This window comes from Perna viridis, chromosome 4 (assembly GCF_037379345.1).
Source record: "Perna viridis isolate PV_CMFRI_1.1 ecotype Kerala chromosome 4, ASM3737934v1, whole genome shotgun sequence".
Lineage (NCBI taxonomy): Eukaryota > Metazoa > Mollusca > Bivalvia > Mytilida > Mytilidae > Perna > Perna viridis.
Window position 1 is genome coordinate 14,004,288 of NC_142448.1, and position 13,297 is coordinate 14,017,584.

General features: G+C 30.5%; 1 protein-coding gene across 3 annotated transcripts in view; it reads right to left on the minus strand.

The window, feature by feature from the left end:
• Positions 1–13,297, minus strand: part of LOC148618958 (sodium/hydrogen exchanger 9B2-like) — a 30,317-nt gene that overhangs the window by 542 nt on the left and 16,478 nt on the right. Inside the window, exons 6-10 of one of the 3 annotated variants that reach the window (XM_088578390.1) lie at positions 8,231–8,334; positions 6,123–6,284; positions 5,700–5,808; positions 5,126–5,262; positions 713–2,274 (exon numbers count right to left, since the gene is read on the minus strand). In XM_088578390.1, the coding sequence (XP_088434516.1) occupies positions 2,050–2,274; positions 5,126–5,262; positions 5,700–5,808; positions 6,123–6,284; positions 8,231–8,334 (737 nt within the window). In that variant the 3' untranslated portion in view covers positions 713–2,049. Of the gene's footprint in view, positions 1–712; positions 2,275–3,900; positions 4,050–5,125; positions 5,263–5,699; positions 5,809–6,122; positions 6,285–8,230; positions 8,335–13,297 lie in introns of those variants that run through there. The other 2 variants (XM_088578391.1, XM_088578389.1) reach the window with 2 other exon arrangements.

Below are 13,297 nucleotides of genomic sequence, written 5' to 3' on the forward strand. Positions count from 1 at the left end.
ACTAATTCATACTTACAAAACACCAAATACCATTCTATTTTGATATTACATGTTTTATCTCATCTATGGGTTAGTTATAAAAAAATAGGAATATACTTGTCTCAAAAGCTCACTATTCAAAAATAAAACTCTTAAAAGAATTCTGCAGCTGTAGTAAGAATTTGTTTCAGTCACATTCATTACTATTGAATCATCTTGGCTATGTATGAAATAAATGCATTTTTTCAAACATCATTTTCAAGACTAATAAAAATACTTCAAAACTGCATCCTTAAGATTGAATTATTATGCTATTACAACAAGCCCAACACCTTGATTACCTTATTAATCAATTAATTAAAATACTGGTTAGAATTATTTCATCGTAACTATTGGCACTAGCTATGGGTATAAAATTAAATTGCAAACAGAAGAAAATGTGGTATTTCAAACATTATTTATTGAATAACAATATAAATAATTCATGTATATAATATCTATATTTTTGGAGCAACCATTTGATTTCTAGTATGTGTGTGTGTGTGTGTGTGTGTGTGTGTAAAGGGGGGGGGGCAGCTGGTGGTGGTGGTTGGCTGTGATCAAGTTTTGTGTCCTGGACTTTTATATCTTTTACTCTAGTGTGTCCTGGATTTTTTATTCAGATTATTTTTCTGCCTTTTTATTTTACCCAGTGGTTCATCCTGGATTTTTTTAACAGTGCACCGTCTTCCTGTTTTTTTTTTTTTTTAAATTTAGCCCACCCCCAATAAAAATCATGGTTGCTCCCATATGTCATTTTCAATTGATTGGATAAAAAAATCGCCATGTACATAAGATAAATACTGAAAGCAAAAAACAGTGCATGATATGAAAATTCAGCTGGATAAGCTTGCTTCCTTATCTATTCATTATGTAACAGGTAACTCAGGAGAAATGTTTATATTAAATTTCTACATTTACTTATGCTTGAAGGCAGATTGTACCTTATATTTCAGCTCTATAGTTTTTTCTAATCTTTTATTTCAAAACTGTTGTTTGATTGGCATACTTGTAAATTGTAAAACTTATGAAAACATAGGTTCCCAAAACTTTTTCTTTGTTTGTGAAAACAAATGAAATTTGTACACAATGTCTCAATAAAAAAATTTCCAGCCAATTAACTCCCCTTGGAAGAAAATGCTCATACAAATATTTTTGCAACTTTTAAAATGTCATTTCAATATTCAAAACATTTAGACATTTTTACATGTATATCAAAACTACTTCTTTACAAATTCCAAGATGCCCTATTAAGCTTTCCCATGTAATAGGTACGATCTACCTTTAATACAAGTAGATACATTATTTTACATACTACATTATAATGAACAAAGAAGAAATTAAAGAATTATGAACAAATCATCACTTTGCAGGATGAATTCTTTCATTTGTAAGTTCAAATTTTTGTGATTTGTATCATCATCAATGAATTGTAGAGTTTCAAATTTGTGGAACACTTAACCTATAATACTCATATCAAGAAATATCATCATTTAAATACACCTAAAAGTTGGTACTTAACAAATGATATCATTTTCACAGAAGCCGAACTATCAGGACTATGTTACTGTTACATGGCATTACATTCGAAAATGTATAAATTTGTGTTTTAGAATAATATAAAACTTCTGCTTTTTAATCACAATTTTCCATAATATTAATAAATAGAAAAAAATCAGACATGAACTATGGTAAACCTTTTAGATCTTAATTCTAGTAAGATAATGAGGTATTTTTTAGTAAATGTGGTACATGATATCTAAAAACAATTCATATTATAAATAATTAATCTGCATCTACAAACAATTAATATTATAAATAACTCATTTGCATCTTTTATATTACAACAATAAACGTTTTTAGAGCTTAATTTTTACACAAATCAAAATAAAACTACATAAAGACTGTACATACTGACAGTCAGATCTTGAAAAGCAGAAAACCTGCAGATCAGTTTCTTGTCCCTGAGTATATACATGTACATCTATTGATTGAAAAATTACATAATATAATATTTTCTTGCAAGTTCTGCTACATTTTTGTGGATGTACTAGCATTTTCATTGTCTGCATCTTGTCTTTCATATCCTGTTCTTGTGAGCAATAGTGGTCCTGACAGAGTGATAGCAGCCGAACCAATAGGTGCTGTTATGATGATTGCCAGAACAGCTAATGTCAGAATTATCTCCCCTTGGCTAATTAATGTTTTGTCATTCTTTTCTCTGGCATAATCCAAGGCAAGTCCACCAATAGCTGCCTGCACAAAGATGAGTAAAAGATAATTCAATGCAATAAGAAACATATTAAAGACTTAAAAACTTCAATTCAGGATAATGTGCAGTTTTGTTAACAGTCTGAGAACCAGCTATAAATTGGGTCAATTTTCATTAAGCTTTATTCCTAAAAACAACAGAATCTCTAATGCCAACTAGAAGGCAAGTATTGCTAAATGTTTCTATTTCTGATATTTTTTGTTATACAACTTATAATAAATTAATTTGAGATAAATACTGTAATCTGATTGGTTGAAATAATATTGTTATATCTCAATGGATAAAAAAAATATTGACATGCCCCTACTCAGTTAAATTCAGAGCTACTTTTCTCATGTCTAAGGATAAAAATATGTTTTAAAATTAATTTATAAGAATTGGCTATGACAAGAATTTTGTCTATTGAAAAATAAAATAAATTTTCCATGTGCATATTCTGTATATTGCACATCACGCAATAAACAATATGCACATGGAAAATTTATGTTATTTTTCAATAGATAAAATTTTTATTATTGCCAATTCTTAAATATAAAGAGTGAAAATTGATCAACAGCACAAACCTACTGATATCATGTATGATTTGATGTATAATTTTAACTGTATTTCATTATAACTCTACACAAGTAGATATAATCAACTTAAATGAAGGTGTGAAAAGGATTTAAACTAAGAAATATTTCAGACAGCATTTTTAACAAAGTTTGTTGTATTGAATGGGCTGAAAACAAATGATAAAAGGACTTTAAAGATATGGCCTTAAAATAAAGAACATACAGGACAAATAGCTTTACAATAAAGCTCTACATTGGAAAAATGGATAAAGCACATGTGCCAGAACAGTACATTGTGAGCATGAGCACATTTTGAAGCAAATGCAATCTATTTATCATCTCAATTGCAATGAGATTATAGGATATACTCACTTTTCTATTAAAGATATAACCTCTTTTGTCTTCAAACTTCCAGATATTCTAGCCATGTATCTATCACTGTGAAAACTAGCCAGCAATGGATAGCCCAATCTCGCAGATGATCCTTAGCAAGCAGGGGTGGATCAAGACACTTTGACAGGAGGGATGCCAGCTGAGGTTCCTCAGAAAAAGGGGCATGTTAGGACATTTTTGCCATTTTTGTCATTTTTACACATAAAAATGACAAATTTTCCAATAAGGAACCTCTTACAATCAACCCCTGAATCCGCCACTGGCAAGCTACTTGTGCAACAACAAAATCTCATGACTTATTGTAAAGCCATATAAGAATAATCCGATTTTTAGATATTTGTTTTTTTGTCACACACAACAGATATTTTAAGCCTAATTATTCAGCAATAAAAAAAAAAAATTCAAATTTTTGTCCACAACTCATACTTTTCATTTGATGTTTCTATCGAAATTGTTTTATTTTGGGAAACATGATGATTCATTTTATATATTTTTATGTAGTTTTCTGGTATTGCCCCTCTTTAAAAGACTATTAACTTTTGTTCATTTATATTATGCATTATTGGCACCATATTAATGATACTAAAATATCTGTCAAACCCTACAATTTAATGCAACAACAAAATCTATGATATTCTATTTTGACTACAGTTTAATAGGTATCACAAATTTTACCAGTAATACTAAATTTATAACTTGCAGTTACTAATTTCCTCTGTTTGGGTTATGTACCTGTTTAGGAAATCTTTTTCATTATCACCGTAACAAGTACCTCTTATTTGTTATAAATACTTCTTATTGCAGAACTCAACCTTTTAAAACAACAATCAAAATGTTGAATCAAATTTTTCATTTAATGTTAAAAGAAAATTTCATATGGAGAACCAGTAAGTAGCAGTAGTTGTAAGAATCATGCGAATTCTGTAAAATGTGGCACCCCAAAAAAAGCTACACATTTTTATTTTTGTTATTAAGTTGCTTTACAGGTCTGTATGATGAAATGTATAATTTTTCATTCCAATTTGTCTGCTCTTATTAGATAATACACATTGAAAATCCAACAGCTTCTCTTGTATATTACTGTCATTTACAGAGTTATCTCCCTTAATTTTGAATCCTACAGTACATTCTATATACATTTTATCTCAGAAGAGCATGGGTTATATGAAAAACCATACATTAATTTATGTTAACTATAACATTTAAAACAAAATGTCAAAAATAAAAATATGTAGGCTTTCCAACCACATTTTGCATGGTTCTTAGCTGGAGTGCTACATAAGTCTTCATATTTACTATACAAAACTAGCCATATATTGTAGGAAATTTGATTGTGTGAAGCATAGGGAACACATGTACTGTGAAGGTACTAGTAATTATTGGATTACAATTATTTTTGGATCTCAAGCTTTGATATCTCCTTTAATGATATCTATAACTTTATATTTGAAATATTAAAAATATTGTTTGTTCAAAAAGGAAAAACTAATTTCAGTACCAAGAACATTAATAACGAAATCCAAAAAAACGGTCATGTAGTCCATAAATTAATGTACCCTTCACATTTACAAGCTAACAATTATGAATGCTAATTTATAACCATCAATACAATTGGAATGGAAGTATATGTATATAGTTTTTTTTTCAATTTAACACTTACTTCTAGTTAACTGAATTAATACATATAAGTGGGTAAATTATGATGTAAAATGCAAGTTACTTTTATACAATGTATAAAGTGATATTTTTTGTGAAAAATAAACTGCACAGATACTTTACAGGTATCATTCACTCATTTTGCTTTTATTAGCTTTTAAAATGAATTTTGAAATAAACACCAAAAAAACTGAGAATTCTGTAAAATTTGTAACCGTTTCAGTAAACTTACTTGTACTGTTGCTTTAGGGAACCAAGCCAGTGGTATGAAAAGCATTTCTTTAAAGTTGAGACCTGATTTAAATACGGCCAGGAATGATACTATCAACCTTATCACTAATCCGATGGCAAGAGTCGCTAGTCCTAAACCTGTTAAAATAGAATAAAAATGGGAAATAAAACTATGACTACAGAAAAGACCAGTAAGACCTCCTCTGTGAAATATAATGTATTCATAGTAAGATTAGTTCATCTTCACTGATCAGGCACTATAGCCAAATCAAAATGGAATGTCTTTGTCTTATTAGTCACCATATTTTATCTGAGAGTGAAATACTTTTGCACCGCACATATTGGTTGATAAAAATTCATTAGCTCCTAAACCAGTCTCTAATAAAGGTGTGACTCCATTTTCAAGTAAAAAAGTTTCACCACAAACATGATGGTGTGTCAGATGGACTGGTAAACAAAATATCTTTACACCCTTAACTTCATAGACAGGGGTTGAAAATATTTTCTATGTGTTCAAACCCAAAATTTGAACCCAAAAGATAGACAGAACATTTCTTCATAATTTGGTTACATACCAACAGTGTCTCCATCTATTTTAGAAATCTGAACTTCAGAACCAATCAATCCAAATAGCATAGGCTGAAACAACATCCATAGGATAGCTACAATGTCTTTCATGGGATCCTAAAACAAATGATATACTGTGCATGATCACAGAAGTTCTTAATTAATCTAATTACTTATTGTTTTCTAAATCAAAGAACAGCCGTTATCTTTGCATTGTCAACTGTACATACTGATAAAGCTATGTTTATAGTTTACGACAAAGAATTTCATTCATTCATTCATTCATTCCATATCATAGCATTGCCATACATTGAGCTAAGAAATGTGTACATGGGTTAATGTTTTTTTTTTTTTTTTTTTTTTTATTTTTTTTTATTTTAGCAAGTGAGCATTTTTTTAAGAAAGAAAATGACTTTGGGATATCTTTGTACCTTATCATTTTTCACTTCCTGTCTCCATCTGTAACCTGCCACAAAAGCAATGGTGAGACATCCTAGTGGTCCAGCACCTGACAGACTAACTGCAGAGCTCCCAAATGTAGCCATTAATCCTAAACCAAGCAGAGTCATCCCTCTAAAGAATATGAAATTATCCTGAAATAGAATTTTGGAAGTCATAAGCACATTTCAATAAGAAGAACTATCTCTGAACTTGTACACAAAAATCAATAAGTTGAGCAGAAATGGTTATGGAGCTAGTGCTGAACTTATAACCTTGGAGGGAAATCTAGAACTGATTTATCGATTGTATCATTAAAGTGTGTATGACTTTCATATATAATGGTAACTCTTCATATGGTTTCTTAAACAAGAGACTTAAAGAACTCTGAATTGCTTATTTGGGTCTTACATGTTTACATACTGAAAAGGATAAAATTCCTAAAAATCATAATGGTACTATTTTAATCAAAATGAAACAATGACTCTATAGGGAGTTTTTCTGAAGAATCTGACCAATGGTGAAAATTATTAAACTTCTGGTGCTGTATCTGGAGAATGTTTCAGGTTAACTCAATTTCTTCTTGCTTTGGAGATATGACCCAAATATAGGGTTCATTTATAGCTATGGTGGCTTTGATCAAAACCAAGATTGATACATATCTGATGTTATGTACATCAAAGAACAATTGAGATTTATCAGTTGGAAAAGATTTTAACAAACCACAACTGATAAGGTCAAAAACAGACACAAATGATGGCATATAAATGGACAGTGAATTGGTTTGTTCCAACCCTTGTTTATTATGACAAATGCCAAGAAATTTAACTACTGAAGATCAAGCATAATTTTTAAACCAGTTTAAACTGGATTGTTTAAAGTAGTGCAGGGATTTAAAGGCTCTGACCATGAATGACCGGGGCACACTAATTGCAGGAGAACAGGTTTAAAATGTATAACATATGTAATGCATACAACAAACATAACAGAAATAAACTTCTTGTAATCCATGAATAATATCTGTAAATTAACTTAAATTGTAATTACTAGGCCTTTCTCACTTCTCACACCATTTTAAGTATAGCAAACAGCATGAGCCCAATTAACTATTTTTGTGGAACTTTGCCCTTTACTTAGTTAGATTTACTTTTTACAATACAAAATACATTTTTAAAATGAGAGGTCACTCATCAGATATTAATGTACATAAATGACAGAGAAGTTACTTGCTAAGTATTACTGTACATATTGTTAGGAAGTGGTTCAATAGAGATGTTACTCATCAGGTATTACTGTACATAAATGACAGGTAGTGTTTCAACAGAGATGTTACTTGTTAGGTATTACTGTACATAAATGACAGGTAGTGGTTCAACAGAGATGTTACTTGTTAGGTATTACTGTACATAAATGACAGGTAGTGGTTCAATAGAAATGTTACTCATTAGGTATTACTGTACATAAATGACAGGTAGTGGTTCAATAGAAATGTCGCTCATCAGGTATTACTGTATATAAATGAAAGGTAGGGTTAAATGGAGAGCTCACTCGCCAGGTTTAACTGTATGACAGTGTTTTACTGAAGTACACTGGAAATTCACATGTAGTGTACCAAGTACTAGGTAATACTGAATCAATGTGGAAATCAATGCAAAATTTTTCGGACATATGTTGGGTAGAAGAATATATTTTTATGTTAGTTTTGCTTTTGTTTTGAAATGTGTTTTATGATATATCATACTCATTTCATGGCAATGCATATCAGTCTTTTATTATAGATATACAAGATTAATGAAACATCATCCTTCACTATTCTTTGTTACCTCAACAACTGTAATACTGAAAATTCTGAAACTTCAGTGTACAATAAATATTGCAATTTCATAGTTAAAGCCTAAATGTGATTTTACTTTTTTGCAGTTTTTATAAATTTCCTAGATCAAAAATGTTAATAATTCCATAATGCTAGTTTTAATTATTTTGAGTTATGTTAGTCTCAATTTTGCGCAATAATAAAAACATCACAATAATTTATATTTTTACTGTATGTCACCTACCCATCTGCTCTTTGTCACCTAACCCTGTATATTATGATACCTACCCCTTTAGCTGGAATGTACCACAGTAAAACACCTCCAATTACTCCATAAGCTATACCTAACAGTGCTTCCAATGGACCTTTTATAATGGCTATTGCAAGATCACCTGAAACATACAGAAAAGGAAATATGTTTATTTAAGAACTAAATCACAGAAACTCCATTTTATCATTGTTTTACCACAGTCTGACCATTCATGTCGCATTGTTTTACCCCAAGCTATAGCAATATTTATCATTATTGATTTATTTGGATTCTAATATGACTAGTTTCTTCATTTTTTTAATAGACACAGCCTATGTGTTGCAAGAAATGCAGGTCATGTGTTTATCACTTTTTTACTATGGCTGTGGTCTGAAGTGCTTGTAAACGTATCTTATTATAATATGTAATAGAAACAATATGACTTTCAACCTACAAATGCAGGGACAGAATAACAGTTTTATATTCTAAGTACAATTTTTTTGGCTGTTTTTTTTTTTCAATTGAAGAAATGGACAGACAAATGGTCATTTTATTATTATTACTTTGAAATGATGTATGATAATTGTCTTTCAAGTCAGGCATTACCACATAAGCAAAGTCTCATTTTGTGTGAAAAATGCTTGAAAAAAGTCCTTGAAAATATAGCTATGGTATACATACCTTTCAAGGACAAATATAACTGATCAATAACATTCTGTCAAAAAATGACTTAAATGTGCAAGACTTGACAGATCTACTTGTCAGCCAAATACTTATTAGACATAAAATAAGCACATGTACAAACAAAAGAAAGACGACAAAACCCCCTATAGAATACCACTGAAGTATGTAGGGGAAAAAGCTTAACTGAGTATTAAATTCAACCTTGGAATACATAATTGTGTGCAAGTTAAAAAAATTAATTACATGCATTCATGGATACAATTGATCAATATAAAATCATAACAGAACTGTCAAAGATCATTTTAAATGGATTAAAGTTTTAAAAGTACTTCCAATTACTTTCACAATACAGAATTAATAATAGGACTGTGGTTTAGCCTTATCACACCAGGGTATATGTTCTAAATTATGTGAGCTGTGTACACATTTTTAACTTCTTGTAGGCAATGTAAAATGTTGATGTAAATTGGGGTCAAGTAAAGTTTGCCCAGGAAATAGAAAGACTAAGAATTCCAGGCATCTAACTGCATCACACCATTTAAGGAGGTAGACCTAGGGTAAGCAGGGGCGTAGCTAGGCCTGTTTTAGTTATACACAAAATTACGGCGAGGGGTCTTGGGGGGGGGGGGCGCTCAAGGCCCCCAGTGAGTCCGGCAAGGCAAAGCCCTGAGGGAATCTCCTGAATTTTAACGATTTTGGAGCCAGTTTTTCAGAGCCTATACTACGTTCATGGTATGCATATGTGATAAATAACCTTTATTTCATCTTTAAAATGTGTATTTTTATTTTTGTTACTTTTTATGAAAGTACGCAACTGCGTATTTGCGAATAGGCAGCTACGCCCCTGGTAAGGGACATAAGTATTGAAATCAGTAATATGTTTGTATCATATTCAATTTCACCAAAACCTTTCAAGCCTTTATTTGAAACAGAATGAAGTCAATCCAAGTTACGTTGATGCTTACATGAGATTGATAAAAAAAGCCTGAATACAAACGTTTCAATGATTTTTAAAAGTTGTGTCCCTTACCCTAGGTCTACCTCTTTAATAAAACCAAGAGTACACCAACTTTTGTTGTCTGATGGTAATGTTGATAGTCAATGTCAAAGGTACAAATATAAAGTTAAGTGATAACATAACTATTTTTACCATCATGTGGCCTTCACATATTCATTTTATTTTGACTTTTGTCTATATACTGTTGATACATATCACAAGCTAACAGTGCAGAAATGGAATTATTCAATCATTAGAGTACTTGGACGTAAGGTGTACATCAAGTTTCAACCTTTCAATAATTGTTTAAAATTAATGAATTAGGTCTCCATCCTGATAAAAACATTCAACAGATATTGATTATTCATTTTTCAAAACATGTTGTATTTTTTTTTTTTTTTTTTTTTTTTTAGTTTTTTGTTTAATTTTAACATAAATTAAACATTAAATGATAAATGGTAAGAATGGGTCTAATTGACCATTGATTTACTCTCAGCAGGAGATGTTCTATAAACATCCAACAAATTATTGTTTTACTGTCTACTGACTCAGCAAACCCAACACAATGGCAGGAAATATGCTTAGTCAAGATAAGCAAAAGTTTACTTTTAAATATTTAAAGGCCTAAGTTTTTGTACTTTAGCTGGTGAAAGTTCTTGTATGAAAATGTTGGGAAAAAATCCACTGCCTAACAATTAAATTATCACTAGGAATGCTACTTAAAGCAACATCTATATTCTCTTGGTAAAAGCACAATGGGTCATATGATATGACTTATATCCTAACACAACCAAAAAAAATCCCTTGTCTAAAAATAAGATTATCATTAGGAATGCTACTGTAAGCAACTTCTATATATTAACATATATAAAAAAACCTTTAACACTGTCAGGAGAAACAATCAGTGATGACATTAAATTAACGCCAATCCTTTGAACATTTCAACCTTGTAAAGTGTTGACTAGAATCACTTAATCCTTCTTGACTTGTGAATAATGTATTAAAAACTATGTGTGCGACTTTTTTGCTTTGTAAATGACATAACTTTTTGTTGATATAAAGCAGTTAATTGTCACTTATCGTAAATAAATTTCAAACAGAAAAGAAAAATTTCGCCCCCTGGATTTAAACATTTCAATTATGATAACTAGTTTGGGTAGGTCTGTTTGTGAAATCAAGCAATAGTGCATTCAATATTCCATTAATTCTTCTGGCTACATACAAATATCATTAATTTGATCTGAAATCAACACAATAAACTTTGTAAATCTAAATGCAGGTTCAGATTTTATATGATTAATAAAAACATATAAAAATTAAAAATGTCCCAGTTTATTCTACAACCTCCTGCAAAGAGAGATAGGATAAGGGGAGAAAAATTCAAGGGATAATTTCATCACCTTACACGTTATTCACAAAGAGAAAAATGAAAGTTGGTTAGAACTGCTATATAGCACAATGACTATAAACCTATACAAACAAATAAAGTTTGCAGCAAGCTCAGTGATGGTGGAAACAATATAATGTAAAATACATCTTTCTCTACCAAAAGTTTTGGAACCCTAAAAGCATGATTCAAAGAAGAAACTTCGGGCAAGCTCACAAAAAAAGAATTCCACCTGTTCATTTAAAATCTGAAAACCCTTAAATATCTGACAATGATGTACAACATAATCTGATAATCTATGTATAATGTTTCACAATTTAGAATGACTTGCACTTACAAGCTATAATATATAAATATACAATTTGTAAAACTGAAAACAAGATTATCATTCCTTACAAGTTACAATAAATAAATGATAAATACATTCATACCCTCAATTATACACACCAACCAATAATGCCAAAGCTCTATGTAGAATTTCATCAAAATTTATAGGTGAGTAAAGGAATTGTGATTACAAAATACGTAAAAACTTTCATAGAGACAAACAGGGTACCCCTAACCTATGTTTGTTGGGGTATAAAGACAGAAAAAAGCATAATAGAGCTTTTACAATTTAGAACAAGGAGAAGTTATCCTGATAATTAAGGTCTCACTAACTACTTCTAACATTTCCATTACTTTATATGTTGAAGAGTAATTTTCAATGTTTCACTGCAAATTCCCAGGACAAATGACACCTTAAAGATGCATACCATTGCAAAGCTTGGAAAGTAAGGCTTTCAAAATCATTATTCTAATGGTATGATGATCATAGATATTCTTAACAAAATTTACTTGAATAAAAAAATACTGAAAATAAACATTTTTACCTTTTCTGCTAACAGCATGGAGGCAAATTACTCACACATGTAAACAATATTCATACACTTTTGTAGTAAATTACAATATGATATTAAAGTACACATTCTCAGCTTCATTTTGACTACTTTTGATCAGAATACACACAAATAATGCACTTACAATGCTAATTTCTAGGTTCAGTGTGTTTTTGGTACTACATAAGGGAGGGGTCACCATTTGACCCGGAAGTGGTTAGTGAGACCTATGAGTCCTCATGTTAAAGGCCTTAGTTTACTACTTCCCTTGAGCATCAGGAACAGTGCTGTGACACCATGACTGGTAAAAATATACAGAACATGTTTTTTTTATCTTTTGTATTGAATGCAACTACTCATCACAGCTGCATGGTACTTAATCATGAGCTATTTAAAGGTATGCCATATCATGGGATTTGTTTTTGGAAGCAGGCATTTGCAACTTCCCATTTGACAATTTTTTTTACACACAACGGACTGAATATACAATTTTATTTCACATTATTATGGGATACATTTTCATGTAAAAGCAAACTATGACCTCATTTTTTACTGTTGTTTTTTTTTTCAAATTAGTGGTGAAAAAAAAATGAGTCTTTAAGCCAGTGTATCATAAAATTATAAATAGAATTTCAAAATGCATCATTTTACTTCAAATTTAGAAATGCACCAGCGAACGATGACCAACAGTACATTTTGTGTGACAAGTAAAAGCTTTTTTTTTTTCATTTTTCAACACAACTACAATAAATGAACTATTACGGATAAAGTATTGTACTTATTGAAATTGGATACAGCCATGTTTTACATGCTTTATAAATTCAGCATATTAACTCATTGCATACATGCCTCTTTAACGAGTTAGACCTCAGGTAAGAGACACAACTCTTATAAATCATTGGTATGTTTGTGTTCACCTTTTTACATCAATCTTGTGTGAGCATCAAAGAAACTTGGACTGGTTTTATTCTGACTCAAAAGGAAGCTTCAAAGGTATTGGTGAAATTGAATATGATACAAACATATCATTGATTTCAAGAGTTATGTCCTTTGCCCTAGGTCTACCTCCTTAAATAATTTAATGGTATTACCAAACTTACTAGATTAACCTCAATATTGTTGCTGACCCAAAACAGCAAAATAAATAGAAACACCTTAT